The sequence below is a fragment of the Falco rusticolus genome, chromosome 1 (assembly GCF_015220075.1).
Source record: "Falco rusticolus isolate bFalRus1 chromosome 1, bFalRus1.pri, whole genome shotgun sequence".
In the NCBI taxonomy this organism is placed as follows: domain Eukaryota; kingdom Metazoa; phylum Chordata; class Aves; order Falconiformes; family Falconidae; genus Falco; species Falco rusticolus.
The window spans coordinates 123,396,167-123,414,755 of record NC_051187.1 but is presented as its reverse complement, the minus strand read 5'-3'; the positions used below and the strand labels follow the sequence as shown (position 1 = coordinate 123,414,755).

At 39.3% G+C, this 18,589-nt stretch overlaps 1 protein-coding gene across 6 annotated transcripts in view; it reads left to right on the top strand.

Annotated features, from left to right (window-relative positions):
* The window catches only part of TENM3 (teneurin transmembrane protein 3), a 323,322-nt gene that overhangs the window by 225,373 nt on the left and 79,360 nt on the right, over window positions 1–18,589 (top strand). For all 6 annotated transcript variants that reach the window (XM_037399302.1, XM_037399311.1, XM_037399292.1 and 3 more), the window contains 6 exons: window positions 400–522; window positions 6,936–7,150; window positions 13,744–13,954; window positions 14,457–14,558; window positions 14,717–14,911; window positions 16,254–16,454. In XM_037399302.1, the coding sequence (XP_037255199.1) occupies window positions 400–522; window positions 6,936–7,150; window positions 13,744–13,954; window positions 14,457–14,558; window positions 14,717–14,911; window positions 16,254–16,454 (1,047 nt within the window). The remainder of the gene's footprint in view (window positions 1–399; window positions 523–6,935; window positions 7,151–13,743; window positions 13,955–14,456; window positions 14,559–14,716; window positions 14,912–16,253; window positions 16,455–18,589) is intronic.

The following is an 18,589-nucleotide window of genomic DNA, read 5'->3' as shown; positions in this document are numbered from 1 at the left end:
TCCATCTGCTGGTGAAATCGTTTATTTTAATATGTCATTTAGGAGCTCATTTAAATGATTTGTCTCTTCAGAAGGACCAAGAATGAAAAAAAAGAGACAAGGGCATAATTACTGCCTATCCTTTTGAACATTGATTTGGGACCGGTAAAAGACTCAAAGTGAAACTGGTGAGCTTTCTGTCAACTCCGTTCACCGAAAGCACTGTATCATTAAAGGACAGTGGTAGTAATTGCTTAGTGCCATTGCTAAGTTGAACTATTAGTCTGTGAATGCTTGTTCCTGTAATTTAATTTTTTAATGTATGAGTTGCTATTCCACTGCAAAGCATGGAAAGCCATTATTTGTGCAATTTGTCATTGTGGTTAAGAGCATAAAATAACCTGTATCCTTTACCACCAGCAATGCATCTGTTTGGCCTCAACTGGCAGTTGCAGCAAACTGAAAATGATACATTTGAGAATGGAAAAGTGAATTCCGATACTGTGCCAACACATCCTGTAACAGTACCTGCTGGAGAAAACGGTAAGTGAAATAGGCACCAATTTCTCTCCTTCTGTAATGATGAATTCTGAATGAATCCTCCTCAGTAACGATTGTTGTGGAGTCCTCAGAGGTAGCAGGATGGTACTGAGGCTGGCTGGGACCATCCTGCCTGAGGGGCTGGGGTGGCTGTGGGAACGTACTGTGGGAATGGCCTCAATAAAGCCAGGAAGCCCCAGGTGACAGAACACACTCCTTCGTAAGGGAGACCCGATACCAAGATTCAGTCTTCAGGAGTCCCAGTGAGCTCTGGGTGCTTTTCAGGCAAAAGCCTTGTCTGTGGCCGGGGCGACATAATCTCCTTTTCTGAAGAGCTGGCACCAGAACAGGCACTTCGGGGAGGTTTTGCATATTTTCGAAGCTTCTCTCTTAGCTGTGTTTAGAAGCCAACTCATGATCAAGGAGCTTCCTATGGCATGATGACCTCACTGTGGAATGGCTTGTGGTTTTTTCTACAGATTATGATCTCTTTTGTTTTTAATTCCTCTCTGAAATTTAATAGGTCATGTATAATATGTTCATTTGTTTTCTGAAAGTCTGTAGCACGTAATGTTGACTCTGAATCATCCAACCAACATATTAGAGTAAAAAAACCCCACAAACAAAACAAAACAAAACTTTATTAATTTTGTTGTAGGAGTTTTTAAAATACAAACCACATAAAGGGATTATTTTTTATCGACCTTTTTCCATGTTGCCCTTTAAGATTCTCAAAACATTTAAGAGCCTGTGCACTTTTGGCTAACACAGGCTTTAAAATCAATAGGTTTTGAATGGAAAACTTGATTTAAATGGTAGATGAATGTGGTGTTTGCTTCATTACACAAAAATCCATTTTCCCTTTCACAAGGTAGAGCTGACCTCCTTACCACTGAGGAGGAGGAAGCCTCTGCCAGCAGCTGACATCTTGAAAATTTGTCAAGGTATCACAGCTCCAAGTTAGAGAAGAGATACAGCTCAGTTCTTTCTTCTTGTCATCTTTGTAAGCATATGAAACTTCTCCAACAGGACTTTTTTCATTTCCTTTAGCCTACTGCCTTTTCCTTGCACTTAGATATTTATTATCTCTTTCTGTGTTCTTAATTGTTTTGAATGAATAGCAGAAAGCTGCTGTATAGTTAATGAATATTGATGCTGCAGTGACAGCCCATCATCCCACTGTCTTCTGCCCTCAGCAGCCAATATACTTTCTTCTATAGACACAAGCTTTTGTAAATATTTTATATTGTTTTTTCCCTTGGTAATTTTTAAATTTTTTTTTTACAAATTTAAACCCGTTATACTTCGCCACAAAAATTAAAGGAAATAGCAAGTATATCAAATTCCATTTTTCCTTCCTTACGACACTAAATGCTGTACAAGAGAACAGGGTTAATTTCATCCGCTGTTAAAATGCTGTCCTCTGCGGAATATGGTAAGTGGTGATTTATCAGCGTACATCAATACTAAACAACAGACAGACCAGAGAATATACATTTTAAACCACAAAAGGAAGGTTCATCAGATGGGACAGTGTCATGACTAGATGTGAGTTTTAAGGAAGGGGGCCCTGGGCTATAATACTAGTTACTGAAAACTGTAAGGAAGAATCAATAATGCCTAGATTTGGGTACTTTTGACAGCTGAAAAACTTTCAGTACTGCCCCTTTTTAGCCCCCTGGTAATATCCTGATACTCTGATTTAGATGGGAGAAATTCCCAGTGTTGTATGGACCAGGCATTTTCATTGACTCTCTCTCATCTGAGCGGTATAATCTTGCGCCTGCTTCAGTCAGGAAATCATAGCCGTGCCCTGGACCGCAGGTATTCCTTCAGAGTTACGAGTAGAATTCATTCAGAAGTGCAGGTACTTTGTGTGATGATTAGCAAAGCTTCATCTTGAAAATGCATCCTTATGACCACTGAAGAGAATTCAGCTGTGGTTTACCTAGAAATAACTAGTCATAAATCAACAGTAAAAGCATGTTAAATCATCCTTAAATGCAAATCATTTGTTAAGTGAAGCTCAAATTTCTGAACAAGCTTTTTCCGGAGTGGTTTTTTTGTTTGTTTCTTTTGTGGATTTTTTTCCCCCTCCCCCAGTCTTTCTGTATGAACAGCAAACCGCTGGCAACATATCACCCATTATCTAGACAGGTGCAATTCAGGGCTGCATAAGGTGGCATAGGGACGTGTGTTCTCGATGGATATGATGAATTTTATAGGCCATTTCAGTTTAGGTTCCCCAAAGTCATTTGTAAGCCATGCTTAATTAAATACAAGCATCTACTTGAGGTGCATCAGCGCTTTATCTGTTTTTATAATTACATGATAGAAATGAAAGGTTAAAAAACAGAGCTTGTTTAACCAACGTGTTTTAGCACTTGGTTGCATATTACATGTTGCTGGCTTTATTTTATGTCATATAAAATCTGTGTGCAGTTCAGAAAGCCCTTATAAGAATATATGTTTAATTGCAGAGTTTTAAAAAATACAAGAGAGGAAAAAAGTGAATGGGGAAAGGGGCATTTCTTTTGGTTTACGTAGATGTACTTTTTGAGATTGTACTCATTTAAATATATTATGCTTGCTTTAACTGGTATGTTGAGCTTTTTTGTTTTGTTTACAGTACCATGTTAATTAAAGATACAGTAACTTCTTAATTAGATGTTACGTTGAGGCTTTTTTCTAAAAATACGTTTTTAAGAGGGTTTTTATTTCGTTTCTGGAAACCGTTGTTGCAGAAAGATATATAGCAGATGTCTCACAGGAAAAGATCGTGAATACAAAGTTATGCAATGGAATGGGAGAACACGCTATTGACTGTAAATCCAGCCTTGCAACCTAATATTCTAATTAGCACTGCCTTTGAAAGATGGAAAATGATACGTGTGACACTATGCAGCAATTGTTGTTGAGCATTTTTGTGGTTTGGTTGTGCATTCATTTTTATTCTGCATTACTGATAGTTATTCACAGTGTATCTTGTGGTTTCATCTATAGAATGTTTGCAAATAAGGGAAGGGAATTTGTCTTCATGTCGTTTTAGTGATACTTGTGAATTTTTCGCGTAGAATAAGTATTGCTTATTGCTTTCAATACTTCTTTAGCTCAGGATTTTGTCCACTCTAAACTCAGACAGTTGAAATACAATTTACCAATAACAAATATAACAAATATTTTATCTCTTAATTACCCATAATGCATTGGATTGTGGATATCACAAATGCATGATTGTATATATTAGATGGGAAGTGATACAGCAAAATCATGACTTTTGTAAATCAAATTATAGTGTATCTACCAATATAAGTACAAATCAAGATACAAATGTTATTTACCTATAAGTATTTATGTGTTATTTGTATTATTGTCTTTTGGGGAGGGTCTGTGAAAGAAGAAATTTTGGGGGTAGAGAAGAAGTATAGTGAAGGAGAATATATTCAAGAGGCTAGGTATTTTGAAGTTTTGTTTCTTCTTTGGACTATTAATGTCATTATGGAATTCTGTGAATGAATGTGACGTTTCATATTTTGATTTAAAGCTGTGTATAAGAACTGTTACTGCTTAGAAAGTGAAAAACAAATGATGACACTACTAAGATTTTTCGTACGCCTGTTGAGATAGCACAGAGAACAAAGAATAGTTAACACACTATCATTAGAAGGGCAAACAGCTGGTGATAATTTTGAGAGAGGTGGTGTGGCAAAAGATAATTTTGAGAGAGGTGGTGGGCATATGGCTACAGGGTAAAACTACCTCTGTTTTGGCGAAGAAAATGGGAGTCCTTAGGATCATTATCAGCTAAGGATAAGTGTTGAAACCCAGTAACAGGCATTTCTGGCAAGCTGGTCAAAATGTTCTGTAAAGGCCACCTGCTCAGGCTGTCTAGTTCATCTTTTCCGTAATAAGTGGTAGTTGTTTCTCATTTCAAATGTAGAAATAGAGGAAGCTGCAGATCAATACTGCAAACAAGTGTTTATTGTTCAGTGATTACCAGTCATCACTGTGTGTATTTATACAACACAACGTGCTGAAATTTGAAGGAAGTGGTAAGAAACAAATGCTTAAATGAACAGAAATAGCGATTACAGATCCATCTTCTGGAATAACACATGAATATTGTGAAAGGTTAAGTCCAAAATTAGAAAAGCATCAGACTCATCCTGAAAAGTGTGAAAAAAATGGTGTCTCCAAGATCAGATATTTCACTGTCTCTTCTCAGCAGAACACTGATCAATATGATGATGCTGTGAGAGAGACATTTTCAGTGACTGCAACACCATTGTGGCACAGCTCTGATGATGACGCAAGCCCCCACTCAAGGCCTCTCAGTAGTGCTTCTGTGCCTGTTTAATTCAGCAGCAGTCTCTGTTCATCTCCGATGCACAAAAAGTGGCGCGGATCAATCAGTGACCTCACCTGGCATTTCAGATTTTAATCTGTTTTTTTAAGGTCTAAATGTTTGCAAAAAGGTTGTGTCACTTTGTTCCATCAAATGATGAATAATGTAGAATTTGAACATAATAGACAGGGCAGCGACAGAGCGTTGTCAGTTCTTCAGAACACTGGTACACAAACAAGGCAGCATCCCTTGAACATGCTTATCACTCTCAGATGGGTTTAGTTCTATCTTTATAATAGACTAGCTGCTGGAGAAAAAAAGTATAAATTGGTTTAAAACACAGCAGTCTGTAAGATTGTAACTACAGTTCCATTTTTCTTTATATTGCTTCACCCAAGGCTCACCTTGATGTGCCAGCTGCTTAAATGCAGCATACTCCAGAGTTGACATGTGTTGGTAAGCAAGTTCTTTGACAAATCTTTGCATCTTAGACTGGATTTGACAGCACTGATCCCATCAGATCAAAATAGGCTTTGACCGTGGTACCAGCTTCCAAGACTGCCTGTGTCTGGCTGCACAGCGTGGTCTTAGTGCCTGAATATCAGATCTGAATCGTTGGCCTCAAGCAAACTTGACTCAGACTCATGTAAACCATCCCAGGTCTTAAAGCTGGGTGGTGAATGTTTGGGCAAAGCACTTCTTTAGTGCATCGGTCTTAGTAGTTCTGTCTCCCACCAATGTGGCAGGTAGAAGATGCTACCACAACTGAACCAGAAGTTGTTTGCTTACAAGCTTTGCGAAAGGTTTGTAATCTTTGCTGGATTTAGTGTGTGCCTGTGTGGTATAACCAGGGGCAGTGTGGAGGTCGCAGAGCTGTCACAGACCTGTGCTGTCCATAGCATCCAGCCCAGAGCCTTGCAGCGTCAGCAGCTTGCCCTAGAGCAGTTTTACTCTTTGATTTACGTGAAGGTGCTTCACTAGGATGGCCCAGAGCCTTGCAGATTGAGTGGTACTGGCCTGTACTCCAGGTGCAGCACAGATTCAGTCTCTGGTGCCTGGAGTAACCCAGTTGATTAAAAGGTTTGTCGAGGGTATCTGAAGCGTATGACTTTATTTTCTTCTTTTTTAATGCCACAACCAGCAGTCCAGGTTTTTGGTGTTAGTATTTGACATGGTGTGTCTTTTGCATGTTAGCTGCTCTGCTTCTTCTGGGCATTTCCAAGCCATCATCACTGGCCTCTGATTACAAGACTAACTGGCAGTTAGACAAATGCTTTATAGAGAAAAGTCATTAATGCCCTTCCTTCAGTGCTGTGTTCTTATTCCTAGTAATTGGCCTGCAGGATAAAGACATATTGGTGATGCAGAAAATAGTGAAAGTACTAGACTTCGACATGCTATAATACATTTTATTCAGGAGACTGTGGATAAGGAGGTGGTAACGAGCTTGCAGCTGAGGCCAGGCAGTGCAGAGGATATAGGCATTATGGGGTGTGAAGGCATAAGGACATTGGCACAATGGAGCAGGAAACGTTGCCTTTTGAGGGGGGATGGGACAAAAATAAAAAATAGGAATCCAGAGCTGTAGATGTTGTTAGTATTGTGTAAATGCTCTGATGTTTTATGTCGGAAAGACTGTAGTAGTTCTCTTGACTGCTGATTATGCATCTATTGATAGATGAATATATATATATATATGAATATGCATCTATTACTCCTCAAATCTGTATGCTGCATTTACCTTTACCTTAAATTTTTTTAGTGTAAGACTTTATGCTGGAAAACCCCTGTTAAAATACCTGGTGAAAAAAATGAACAGTTTAATGTAGATCCTAATAGTTTTCAGAATTTTAGGGCTTAGGGAAGTTACAGCGTTTTCACTTTGTAAGTATTTCTGCTATCTTTGCCTTTTTATTTCCAAATCAATAAATTCCCTGGGATCTTACATTTCAGAAGGATTGTCAGGTAACATTTTAGGGGTGAATCTAAATATTTGATGGTTTATGTGAAGAATGATTGAAAGCAAGAAAGGAATACTGATTTTTGATCTCTTTTTATTCTAACCTGTCAGGAAAATTAGGGGGATTTGCACAAGAAAACAACACTATAGATTCTGGAGAACTTGATATAGGCCGAAGAGCAATACAAGAAGTTCCCCCTGGGATTTTTTGGAGATCACAACTCTTCATTGATCAGCCACAATTTCTAAAATTCAATATATCCCTTCAGAAAGATGCATTGATTGGAGTATATGGCCGAAAAGGCTTACCACCTTCACACACTCAGGTGAGAGCTGCTTGCATTAAAAGTAGGACATGTTATTGAAAACTATGAGCATGTATCTTTTTTATCTTCTTTCTTTCTCAGGATTGCATCCTTTTCCATTTTGCCGATTTTTATTTTTACCTTCTATACTTTATTGATCTCATGTGATGTCCAAAAGGTTTATAATATTGTAAGTGATGGGATCCAAGTTGGGGGTGGGTGGGGTTGTGGGGGGTGGGCAGGTATTTTTATTTATGAGCTGTTCTGTATGCTGTGAGCAATGATGATGCTTTACATATGGAGTGATTCATGCAGAATTTATAGGTGTGGGGGTTTTCTTCTGTGGTATATACACGTATCTTTAAAAACCCAAGCAAACCGAAACTGCATCTTATGGCCACACACGTCACCAAAAGTGCCTGGCAAACACCACGTTAGCCAAATTTCCAAGCAAGAAGCCAACAGTTTTTCAGTGATGTTTCAGTTTGTTCTGAAAGCAAATGCTACTGTACTTACAGCTTGGTGTCTCACTAAATAAATACGTAAAAGAAAAAAATATAATACATGCCTATGGAGATACAGTGAACTGGGAATGTAGAAGTATCAGTCTTCACTAGACATCTAGTGTCTTGAAACTTTGTTCTTAAGTGCCCCAGAGGATTTATTCTGCTGCACTCCTTAGAAGGTTTGTTCATGCCTTTGGTTAGTAACAAGGAAACACCTTTTACTCATAGCTGTAGAAAAGCTGAAGTATAAAAGAATGAATAGTCTTCTGGATTAGCAGAGGAAAGGGAGAATCATTGTCCAAGACAGTACTTTAGAATCACTTGTATTCAGATTTTATTTTTAAGATGTAAGATGCCCCAAGTTTAAATCTCTTTCAGCTCAATATTTGTCCAAGTGCTGGCTCTGAACCATTTTTTCCACCTGAAATGGGAGTTGAGCTCATGCTCTTCGACCCCCATTTAGAGAATTCTGCAACGTCTCACTGATTTATTTTTTTTAAAGTGTATGGATTTGCCCCGGACACAACTCTTCAAGTGTGGCAACCTAATGGTATAATTGGAAGGAAGCGTGACGGGCTATGTCTTAAACAGTTGCAACAGCAAATCCATATATCAAATATTGTATTTTAATTCCACATTTTTTAGTTTTTATTTGCCTGCTACTGTACTGTTTAAATTTATTTTGGTTTTTTGTTCAAGGATAACTTCTAAAAGACCTAGAACATAGAAATAATGTTAATTATATTGCCTATCTAGCAGTCACAAACCAAAGAGGAAGAATTAGGGTCAGCAAAGGAGTTCCATGCAGCTAAAACCTTAAAACGTTACATTAGCTTTATTCTTTTAGTTTAGTTTCCATTAAACTACAAACAATTTACTGAACACAGGAAATGCACTTATGTTTATTTAAAAATTTGATCCTCATAAAAATGATTAAATGGATTTTTTTTAGACCTCCACATATGAATACCCACCCTCAGGCTGACAACAAGCACAAGAAATTCTAGCTCAAAGAAAATTGATTCAGAAAGTTATCAGCCATTGGAAATAGACGTTTGGAATACAAATGCCATCTCAATGATAACAATAGTAACAGGAGCTAGGGGAATACATGTGTGGCAAGAATGAATAGAACTGAAGAAGCTGATCTGGGCTGTGCATTTATATGAGAAGTTGTGCAAGTAGATGTATCTATGAAAAATGATCCTGACTTGATCCCTTATCCTTGCAAAAGATTGAAATACGGGGTGCCCTTTATTCAAAAACTCGGGAAAGGGAGATCACTAAATCTGTTTCCCCACCATCTGTGTTGCACAGGCTCCTTTCCCTTTGGATTGTTATTGCCCAAGTGCTTATTCATGTTTAAGTGCGATACAACAGAAAGAATCATATGCTAATCCTGCTACTGTATCTTCTGTAGATTGGGTGACATCCTGGATATATTGTTCCCAGGATACAGGTCAAGCACTCTTGTCCTGGTTTTGCCTGGTATCTAATTAGCGTATTTTTTACAGACTGTTTGACTGACATTTGATACCTTGAAAAATCAGGCATGCTTACTTATCAGCATACCCTAGTGAACATCTAAGGGCTGCCGAAGGTTCCCAAAGGTGCAGGGTTATCAGAATGTTTATATGGCCTTGAATCCAATGGTGTCTAGTTTAGGTGCCTGAAATAAAGCATGTATGTAATCTCTTAAAAAAGCAGTTCCAGTGAGCAGTTGGGGTTTGTTGTTGGGTTTTTTTTTTTGTTGCTATGCTCCTACACATGGGGGCAAAAATGGAGTAAGAGACCTCTCAACAGTTCAGGCCTTTCTGCAACAAAGTTCTAATCACAGGACTTCGATGAAGACACAACTGATACTTGGTAAAATATGTATTTTAACAAAGTAGCTTATCTAAACAAAACAAGGTATTTAGGCAAAAGGACATCTAATGAAACAGAACGTTCAGGGGTCTGCACACATAACATCTGTTTATTGCTTTCTTATTTCCCCTAACCCTTATGGCTTTTCCTGACAGAAATGCTGAACTGCAGGCCAGGCATAGCTGTTAGGGGCAGACTAGCAGCTGATGCTGGGCTTTACTGCATCCTTCCATCAGACAAGGCAGCTTATTTGTGTAGCTCCAAGTGTCATGGGAGCATGTTAGAAAAACACATGAATGTCCATGCCAGGTCTGATCAAAGGCCCATCTAGCTCAGCATTCTCTCTGTGACGGTGGCCATTAGCAGTACATAGAGATTAATACAGCAGCATGACAGATTTGTAGTTACTCTTCCTACAACACACTCCTGACCTCCAGCATTTTAAGGCTGAAGGACATCCCGAGTCAAAGATGCTGTCTTTATTTTTTACAACCTTTGATAGATTCTTTTTTCCTGTGAATTTGCATCATCACCTTTGAACCTATGGAACCTTTTAGCATACGTGACATTTGCAGCAAGGAGTTTCATGGCTTAACTACACATCTTACACTATCCTCAGTGTGCTTTGAGGCAGCCTCCTGGGGGTTTTAGTTTGACACCCTGTTGGTAGAGTTTGGAAGAGGCAGTGGAGAGTTTCTCACCGATTTCTTCTCCCTGCCACCCTTGATTTATAGATCTTTAGTGTCCTCAATGAATTATATTTTTCCAGTCTGTTTTCTCATTCTTTGTATGAAAGCTGCTTCAACCCTTCGATCGTCCTTGTCCTTTTCTGAATGTTATCCACTGGGGAGATGGGGAAACCAGAAGAGCACAGAACATAGCAGATATGTAACTGTGATGGTTTCATATAATGCCTTAAGATGTCTGCTTGCTTGCTTTTTTGATTCGTAGAGCTGATGTTTCCATAGATCTGTCTACCATAGCTCCAAGATCTCATGCCAAAATGATAGAAGTTGGGTCAAAGCCCATCTCTGGATGTGTAAAGCAAGGGTTGTTTCATGAGGACTTTGAAAAGTTGGATCTCACCCATATATATCACTTCATGTCTGTGTCTTTTGAATGCCCTTATCTCCTAGTCACAGAGTGACAAGTGCTAATAACAAAATTTATGTAAATGAGCAACTGCTGCCTGTTCCTCAAACGGCAGTATTTGAATTTTTAGATCTTAACGTTAAGTAATAGAGAACTGATCACTACCTGCACTCTGCCAGCATTTGTAAAGTTTCCTTACCAGCTGTCCCCCTCCAATATCTTTGCTCGTGTGCCTGTGATACCCTACATGTGTGACCGCACACCAGTATCTTCTTTAGCTCCCTCCCTGCAGCTTCAGTGTTTCTATGAGTGTCACCATGTCACCTTTGGCTGTAATGCAAAACTTGCATATTACATTTGCCACCTCGTTTTCCACTTCTCTTACAGACTCTTTGCCACTTTACCCACCTCTTGTAATCCAGGTAAAACCAGACAGTGAGTAAGAGGAAACTAGCCTCTATCTTTCCGTAGCTGTACAACCTTAGATGCCAGTTATCCTACCGGTGCAAGGGACATAATGGAAGTACGATAGAAATGAACTTGGGAGAGATGGGAAGAAGACTTCTTGTTTATACCCTTGTCTTGGAGCAGCACCTGCATCTAAATCATTCTTATCAGTCGCTTAGCATTTAATCATAAAATAATAACAGAAGGCAGCAAATTTAACTCATGTTCTGTCCCACAATCCAAAATAATAGGGATACAGCATGTAAGAAGTGGTTTAATGTGTTGCAATCAGGACAGAATTTCGGTTGTGTTTCTGTATTCTCTTTAGGTACTGAAATCGGTCTCAAGCACAGCCACCACGTGTGCGTCACAGACTGATCTGAGATGCATAGTTCTCTCTTTCTGGGGAATCATAAATAAATCAACCAGAAATAATTGACGGTGGCTGTCCGTTCAAAACCCAATCAATGCAAACCTGAAAGTCTTTGTGACACTTTCTAGAAATGTCAGTTCCATTGCAGTCAGAGAATCAATATGTTTATTTAAAGAGGCTTTAAGAATAAAAAAAAAAAAAAAAAGGACTTTGGTTTAAAGCAAAGCTGAATGGAATGGTGGGGCAAATCAGCACTTTTAGACTCAATATAAATTAACTTATCCTCATAGAAGTAAAATAAAATTGGTGTGTGTCTGGCTTATGAAGACAATTGTTTTTCCAGTCTGTTTCTGTTATCTTGTCCTAAATATTAAAAAAAAAAAGCCTTTAAAAGGGTGAAGATCAGTTACTGGTTTTCACTGGGGGACAGAGTGAACAGTAAATTCCTGTCTGTATGGCTTTTAAAACGTAGTCTAAAATGGTGTTCTGATAACAGCTTATGTCCTTATTACATTACAAATACAAAATCATTAATTGTACCATGCTTATTAGCCGTTAGTCAATCAAGTGCTATAATCACTTGTTCCTGTATCAAAAATAGGTTTTACTCTGAAATTGTCCTCCTACAAAAAAGGATCCTCTGCAGTATACAAATTACAGGCTTGCTTCTAGTGTCCATAAAAGACTTGTTAAAACTCAGAACTCCCTGACCTTTCTCTTTTTTAAAATATTAGTGAAAAACGCAACCAGAAAGAAGTGTTCTTGAGTCAGGAGGGAGGAGAAAATTGTTTTTCTCCCTCGCACAAAATGAAGATAAATATTAATTCTCTAAAAGATGAGAATGTTGAATGATTTTGAATAATGGTTGCTCTCCCAAAACAGTTGCATACATTTTCATGCGGTACAGTACATACAGAGTCACAGCATACCAAGCAAGGTACCAGCTTCTGCACATCCTAACCGTATTATCTTCTATTCTGCTGGTTCAGACGTAGCTAGAAAAGTGTCTCAGGTGTTGATAGACGCATATTAACTCTGCATTTCCTTCACATGCTGACTGGTAGGAAGATTATTCTGATGACTAGGGAGGAACATTCTTACAATAGCAGTGAATTTTGGCCTGCAATTTCAGGAAGAGAACATAAGTACTTAAACCCTTGTTCCAGGACAAAGGCTATCATGTTTTCCTTTGTCCTGGGAGCAGTTTCTGAAGGTCACAAGTCAGGGTGTAAACCCACTCATTCTCTGGTCCCAGTAACTGATGTTATCCTAGCTCAAGTGAATAAGTGGTTTCACATACTGGCCTTTCCTTTATGGGCTCTGGATGTAATTCCGTTTGAGAGAGATCTCTACCGTGTGGGAAGATTGAAGGTTTATGTCTTACTCTTCACTTCATACAATAAACGTGTCAGTAGAAGTGAACCTGTGAAAAGACTCTGCGGGAAAAGCAGAGACGCTCTACCACAAGCAAGAGCGCTCTTTAATTTTCCTGCCTCTTTAATTTTCCTGTATACTCATTGATTTTACATGATAAACGTGCAGAAGACATCTTTAAAGCCATGAGAGCAGACCCCCAGACAGTGTAAACCAGTGCCAGGCCCAGAGCAGATCAGCTCTCCAGGTGCTGTTAGCCCTAGTTAAGACCGACATGCATAAAACCTCGTGTTGTGAGTCTGCTGCTTGTGTCAGCTGAGATGCTGCTACATTTTTCCAGGCCCCACTGATGGTTCTTAACAATACAGTCTGTGCTGTCCATTGACCTGAGGTACCGTATGTTTGGTCAGTTTGTCATTTTCAACAGTTGCTATGTTTTATGCTTTCCATCTCCTCTTTTGGGCTTCTGTGATAGGAAGTAAAGCTCTTGCTCTCCTTCCTCCAGAATCCCAAACCGTCCAAAAGGGGGATTGAGCAGTTTAATCCTTCATCTGAAACTAAAGGAAAAGCAGAGTAGAGTATTCATGTTGGGTATTATTATAAACTCATGTATATATAACTCTGAAAGTTAGTTGTCACCTGTGATTCAGGTGGCAGTCGTGCCTGCAGACTCATTTCAACTGACGTTTTCTGCCCCCAGTATACGTAATAGGTTCATTGGCCGCTTGTCCCCAAAAAAGCCGCTCTAATAAGCACGAGGTCTAGTTGGAAATTTTGTTTGAAGTCTTAGCAAGGGGCGAAGAAATAAGCGAGTGTCGGTTTCAACTCTTGCTTCCCTGCTCCAAAAGGGAACTCTTGGTCGAAACACAAGCATATTGTCAAGGTGTTGTGGGGAAGCTGGAAGTGTGGTGGGTCATCCTGTGACTTGTCAAGCTCCTGTCTGTTCCTCCCTGCAGTATGACTTTGTGGAGCTCCTGGATGGCAGCCGGCTGATTGCGAGGGAGCAACGCAACCTACTGGAGTCAGAGCGAGCAGGGCGGCAGGCAAGGTCTGTCAGTCTCCACGAGGCAGGTTTTATCCAGTATTTGGATTCTGGCATCTGGCACCTGGCCTTTTATAATGATGGGAAAAATGCGGAGCAGGTGTCTTTTAATACCATAATTATAGGTAAGCATAATCTTCAAAGCTCTTACCAAATGCTAGACTCTGGTCAGGTTTTTTAGGAACAGAGAGATAGGTTTTTGTAGTTAAATGATCTGCCTTTTTTTCACAGGTTTTCCATTCATACTGTTTCTTTTGCTGCTTAGAGTAAAATGCAGAATATGTATTTTAATTACTTGATCTAAGGCACAAGGAGCGTACCTTCTTGTAAAGCAGTGCTAGAAAGGAGGACGCTATTTTGAATATTTGTTAAATGGCACAGGCTGAATTTTAAGTGTGGAGCTCATATGGGTTTACCATTGTAAGTTTAGCTTTTTTGTTGGAATGCAATGTCCTGAGATACTAGAGGCATCAGCATCAGAAAATCACAGCTATTTGTGCTCTTCAAACAAACCAAATGTAAACACTTCTCTGGGAGCGAGAGCAGGCTGTCAGTTAGTAGTGGTTCAAATGATAGGTACTTCATGTGGTAGGCAGCTGTGAATTATCCTCCTTTTTTTCCCTGTAGAGTCTGTGGTGGAATGCCCCCGAAATTGCCATGGTAACGGCGAATGTGTTTCTGGATCCTGCCATTGTTTTCCTGGGTTTCTGGGTCCCGATTGTTCAAGAGGTAAATCAGCCCAGTGCTTTTTCTAGAGTCAGTTGAAGTGAGCAAGAAGACAGATACGTCAGCAAAGCAACTGGCGTGTGTCTTGCTGATTAAATGTTCTTTGCAAAGCGTTGGTGAAGAAGTTGGTTTTCATTGTACTGCCGTGTTTTATTTCACAGCAGCCTGCCCAGTGCTGTGTAGTGGCAATGGGCAGTACTCCAAAGGACGCTGCCTGTGTTACAGCGGCTGGAAGGGCACCGAGTGTGATGTGCCTGCAACTCAGTGCATCGATCCCCAGTGTGGGGGCCGGGGCATTTGCATCATGGGCTCTTGTGCCTGCAACTCTGGATATAAAGGAGAAAACTGTGAAGAAGGTAAATGAGTAAATATTTACCCCAGCACCCGCTGTTGTTGGTCAGGTTTCCAGCTGGCACATCCAGCTCTATTGATTTTGCAAGATCTAGGTCGTAGGCGCTAATGCTGTTTCTTGAAAAGTCATTTTAGAATACTAAAAATCAAGTTTGGGAATCACTAGTATCACTGAATTCTACAGAATTATTATACTTTTATTTATCCTCAAGTAATCAATGGGAAAATTCTTAATAGTGTGAGACATCTTTTTGCTTGCCAGTATATTTTTATTTATTTTTTTAGCTGAGGTCAGCTAAGAAGAAAGCTCACAAAAAATAGATGTCGGAATACAGGAAGACTTACTGAATTTTCACAGTATAGAATAAGTCGATCTGTTGTATTTGTTAATGATCTTTTCCACCAACCACATTGTAGAAAGTGCTGATTCAAATGCCTCAAAGTGAAAAATGATGCATCATTTTTGTATACCAGAGATGTGCTTAATAATACTCGTTCGGGTGTGCTGCAAAATGCAGTTCATTTTACATTCTATTTTTTTAGGGAGGAAAAAGTGCCATTTTCTTCCTCAATCAAATTGATTTTATTGATCTCCGTGTACAAAGTAATGCAATTAAGTCTCTGGAATTAAATTTTCAGGCCATTGACCCTACAAGTGTAACATTTTATTGAGTCAAATTGCTAAATTAAATCTCGTCATCTAAAGCACATTAAAGTGAATTAAGACAGATAGACAGTCTGCAACTCATTTCTGAAACAAGTTGAGGGTCCTGTACAGCTGTCAGAACTCTGTAGCGGTGGATCAGGTCAGTTGATGCAGAGTGCTGCAGGGAGTCCAGCACTTGTTACACTGTGATTAGGCAGAACAGAAATCAGTTGCCCAAGACCCAAAGCCAATCTTGTTGTAATTTTGAAAAATTAGCAAACTTTGAAAGGTTCTCTGTTAACTCGGTGGTTACAGTGGCCTGTAAATGTCTTGGCGTCAGTTATGTGCACGCACAAATTTCACGATACCAGAAAGTGATGTGGAAGCGAGGTGTTTTTACAAAGAAAATTGCTGCGATGTGATTAATGATGATAAAGAGTGATTTACCTTGTAGCCGGGGAAGGGAGGCTGGCACCAAGGTGGCTTGGTCCACTCTGTCTTTTCCTTACTTGTTGCAGTAAAACACAGGTGAACTTCTCGGCCTCAGGCTGCTAACGTTTACTTTTAAGATGAGTGCAATGCTGCCTATTTCACAGGGTCTTACAATGTGGATTAAGCCCCAAAGCGTCGTGAGCATCTAGGGGTTGATTACTGTTGTTAGGACTGACAAGCTGAAGCTGACCTTTCTCATCTCCCCGTAGCGGATTGCTTGGACCCAGCCTGCTCCAGCCACGGCATGTGCATCCACGGTGAGTGCCACTGCAACCCAGGCTGGGGTGGCAACAACTGTGAAATCCTGAAGACAATGTGCTCTGACCAGTGCTCTGGCCATGGCACCTACCTTCAAGAGAGTGGTACCTGCACCTGCGACCCCAACTGGACAGGTCCAGATTGCTCCAATGGTAAGGGTTAAAAGCACTCGCATTTTGTAAAATGATGGCATCTTGAATAGCAGCATTTTAGTGACATCATTGTCTTAGGACCTGACCTGCTGAGCTGATGGAAATCTTTGAGTTGACTTCGGCATGAACCGTGAATAGATTTCAAAGGTTCGAAATAATTGATGAATTTGAAGCATTTGAAAGTCAGTGTATTTGTTGGTATCTTCTAGCTGCCTTCACCTGATAACTTCAAGTACTTCACGTGCAAGTACAAAATGTTCTTAGTACGACAAATGGATCTAAGTATCATCTTACCTAATACATCTTATTTAGAAACTTAAAACTATGCTAGTGAAACTAGAGACAATCACATTTTTTAAATCTCTCCAGCTAATTGGAGGTATTTTTATTGAAAAACAGACAGTGTTCAAGTTTGAAGGCAAAGGAATGCAAGAGTGAATTCTAAACAGCTTTCGAGGAAGGGCGCAGGCTGCCAGAGTGGAAGGAGTTGGTAGGAGTGAAGAAGCAGAGGGATTTCTTAAAGTCAGAAACAGCTTATTAAAACTGTAATCTGAGCCTAGAAACAAAAGGAGGAAATGTCTGGAGGTACTGTCACAGAGAACAGAATCTAAATATTTCTGAAGTGTTACAGCAGTCTTTTGACAAATACGGGCTTTCAGCGTACTGGTAGTCACATATCAAAAGAGAAGTCATGGCTAACTGCAAGACATACATTTGTCTAAAACAGTTCATATAACAGCTCAGATGATTTTGTTAATGAAAACTGAACACATGGGCTAGCTGGGTCTATGCCAACTTATGAATAAATGTAACTTTTTCATGAGGAACCATCTTTTTAAAACAAATGTACTTCCAGACCAGGATCTGTGATAACTCTGTAATGGTTTATGCATATGAGAGTGATAGGATGGAGTTCCAAACATTCAAGAAAAAGTGACAGAGAGAAGGATATGCTGTCTTCTTTTAATTTGTTTAGAAGGAAAAAAGCCTTCTCTGAACATTTCTAGGACTAAAAATGGCTTTTTATGAGAGACCCTTTCTAGTTCTCAGGCAAAACATGACTCCCCTGTTTCTTGACGATACACTTATGCTCCATCTTTTACTTACGTTTCAAGGAACGATTTGTCATTAAGATAACATAAAATATTTCTGATCTCCTCAAATATTTCAAAAGTGTCAAACTCATAGAAGAGCTCTGTAAAAGTACTCATAGACTATTCGCTGAAGTTGTGCAAAATGACCTTCAGAGTGGTACGCTAAAAAAGTAAATCTTACCCATAAACATTTTGTTACGCTGCTAGATGAAAAAAAAGAATTGTGTTATTTCCATCAGAGGGCTTTATAGGTTTGAAATCAGCAGAGCTTTCCTCTGTCTTCATCAGCAGTTTGTCCGTTAATTAGCCCTTCAATTCCACTTCAATTAAATTAACTCTAATTAATAAATTCATTACAAAGATTGACGTACCTTGCTCAAAGCTAGTGTGCTAAAAGCTGATAAACACCTTCACCCTAATGAAAAATTGATTAGATTGAAGAGAAATAAACCTTTCTTACTTGGAGCTGCGTTGACATTTTGCGACTCTGAAGTTAATCAAACCATCTTGCATCTCTTAATCAAAAATTTAATTCAAGGTACATATAAAATGCTGTATAGGGGGGGGAAAAAAAAAAAAAAAAAGGAGGGGGAAGTTACAGCTGTCTTTCTCCGTAAAAGTTTTGGACTGTTTCTTGTGGGAAATGTCACAGCTTTTTGATACCGTGTTTAATGTTCCACAGCACTTTGATACAGTGGGTTATTCTCTATGGGGAAGAAAAACACTGTCGAGTGGGAAACTGGAAACCTTTCTTGCGCTGAATGCTTCTCTCTTTTGCTCTTGAAAATAATTTCAGTCTTTTATTACTGAAATGTTTGTTGCCTTTTACAAGAAAAAAAAAACTAAATACAGTACTTTTATGAACTAGTACGTGGTTACAGCCAGCTGTATGCCAAGGAACTAAAGCAGCCCCTCAGGCTGTATCGCATCTCCTCTTGTTTTTCTGTTGTCTGCTTAGCAGAGGAAAAGTTTGCTGGAGTCTGACTAAATGAACCAAAACTGTAAATGCAAAATCTGGCAGTCTAAATTATCATCGTGTAT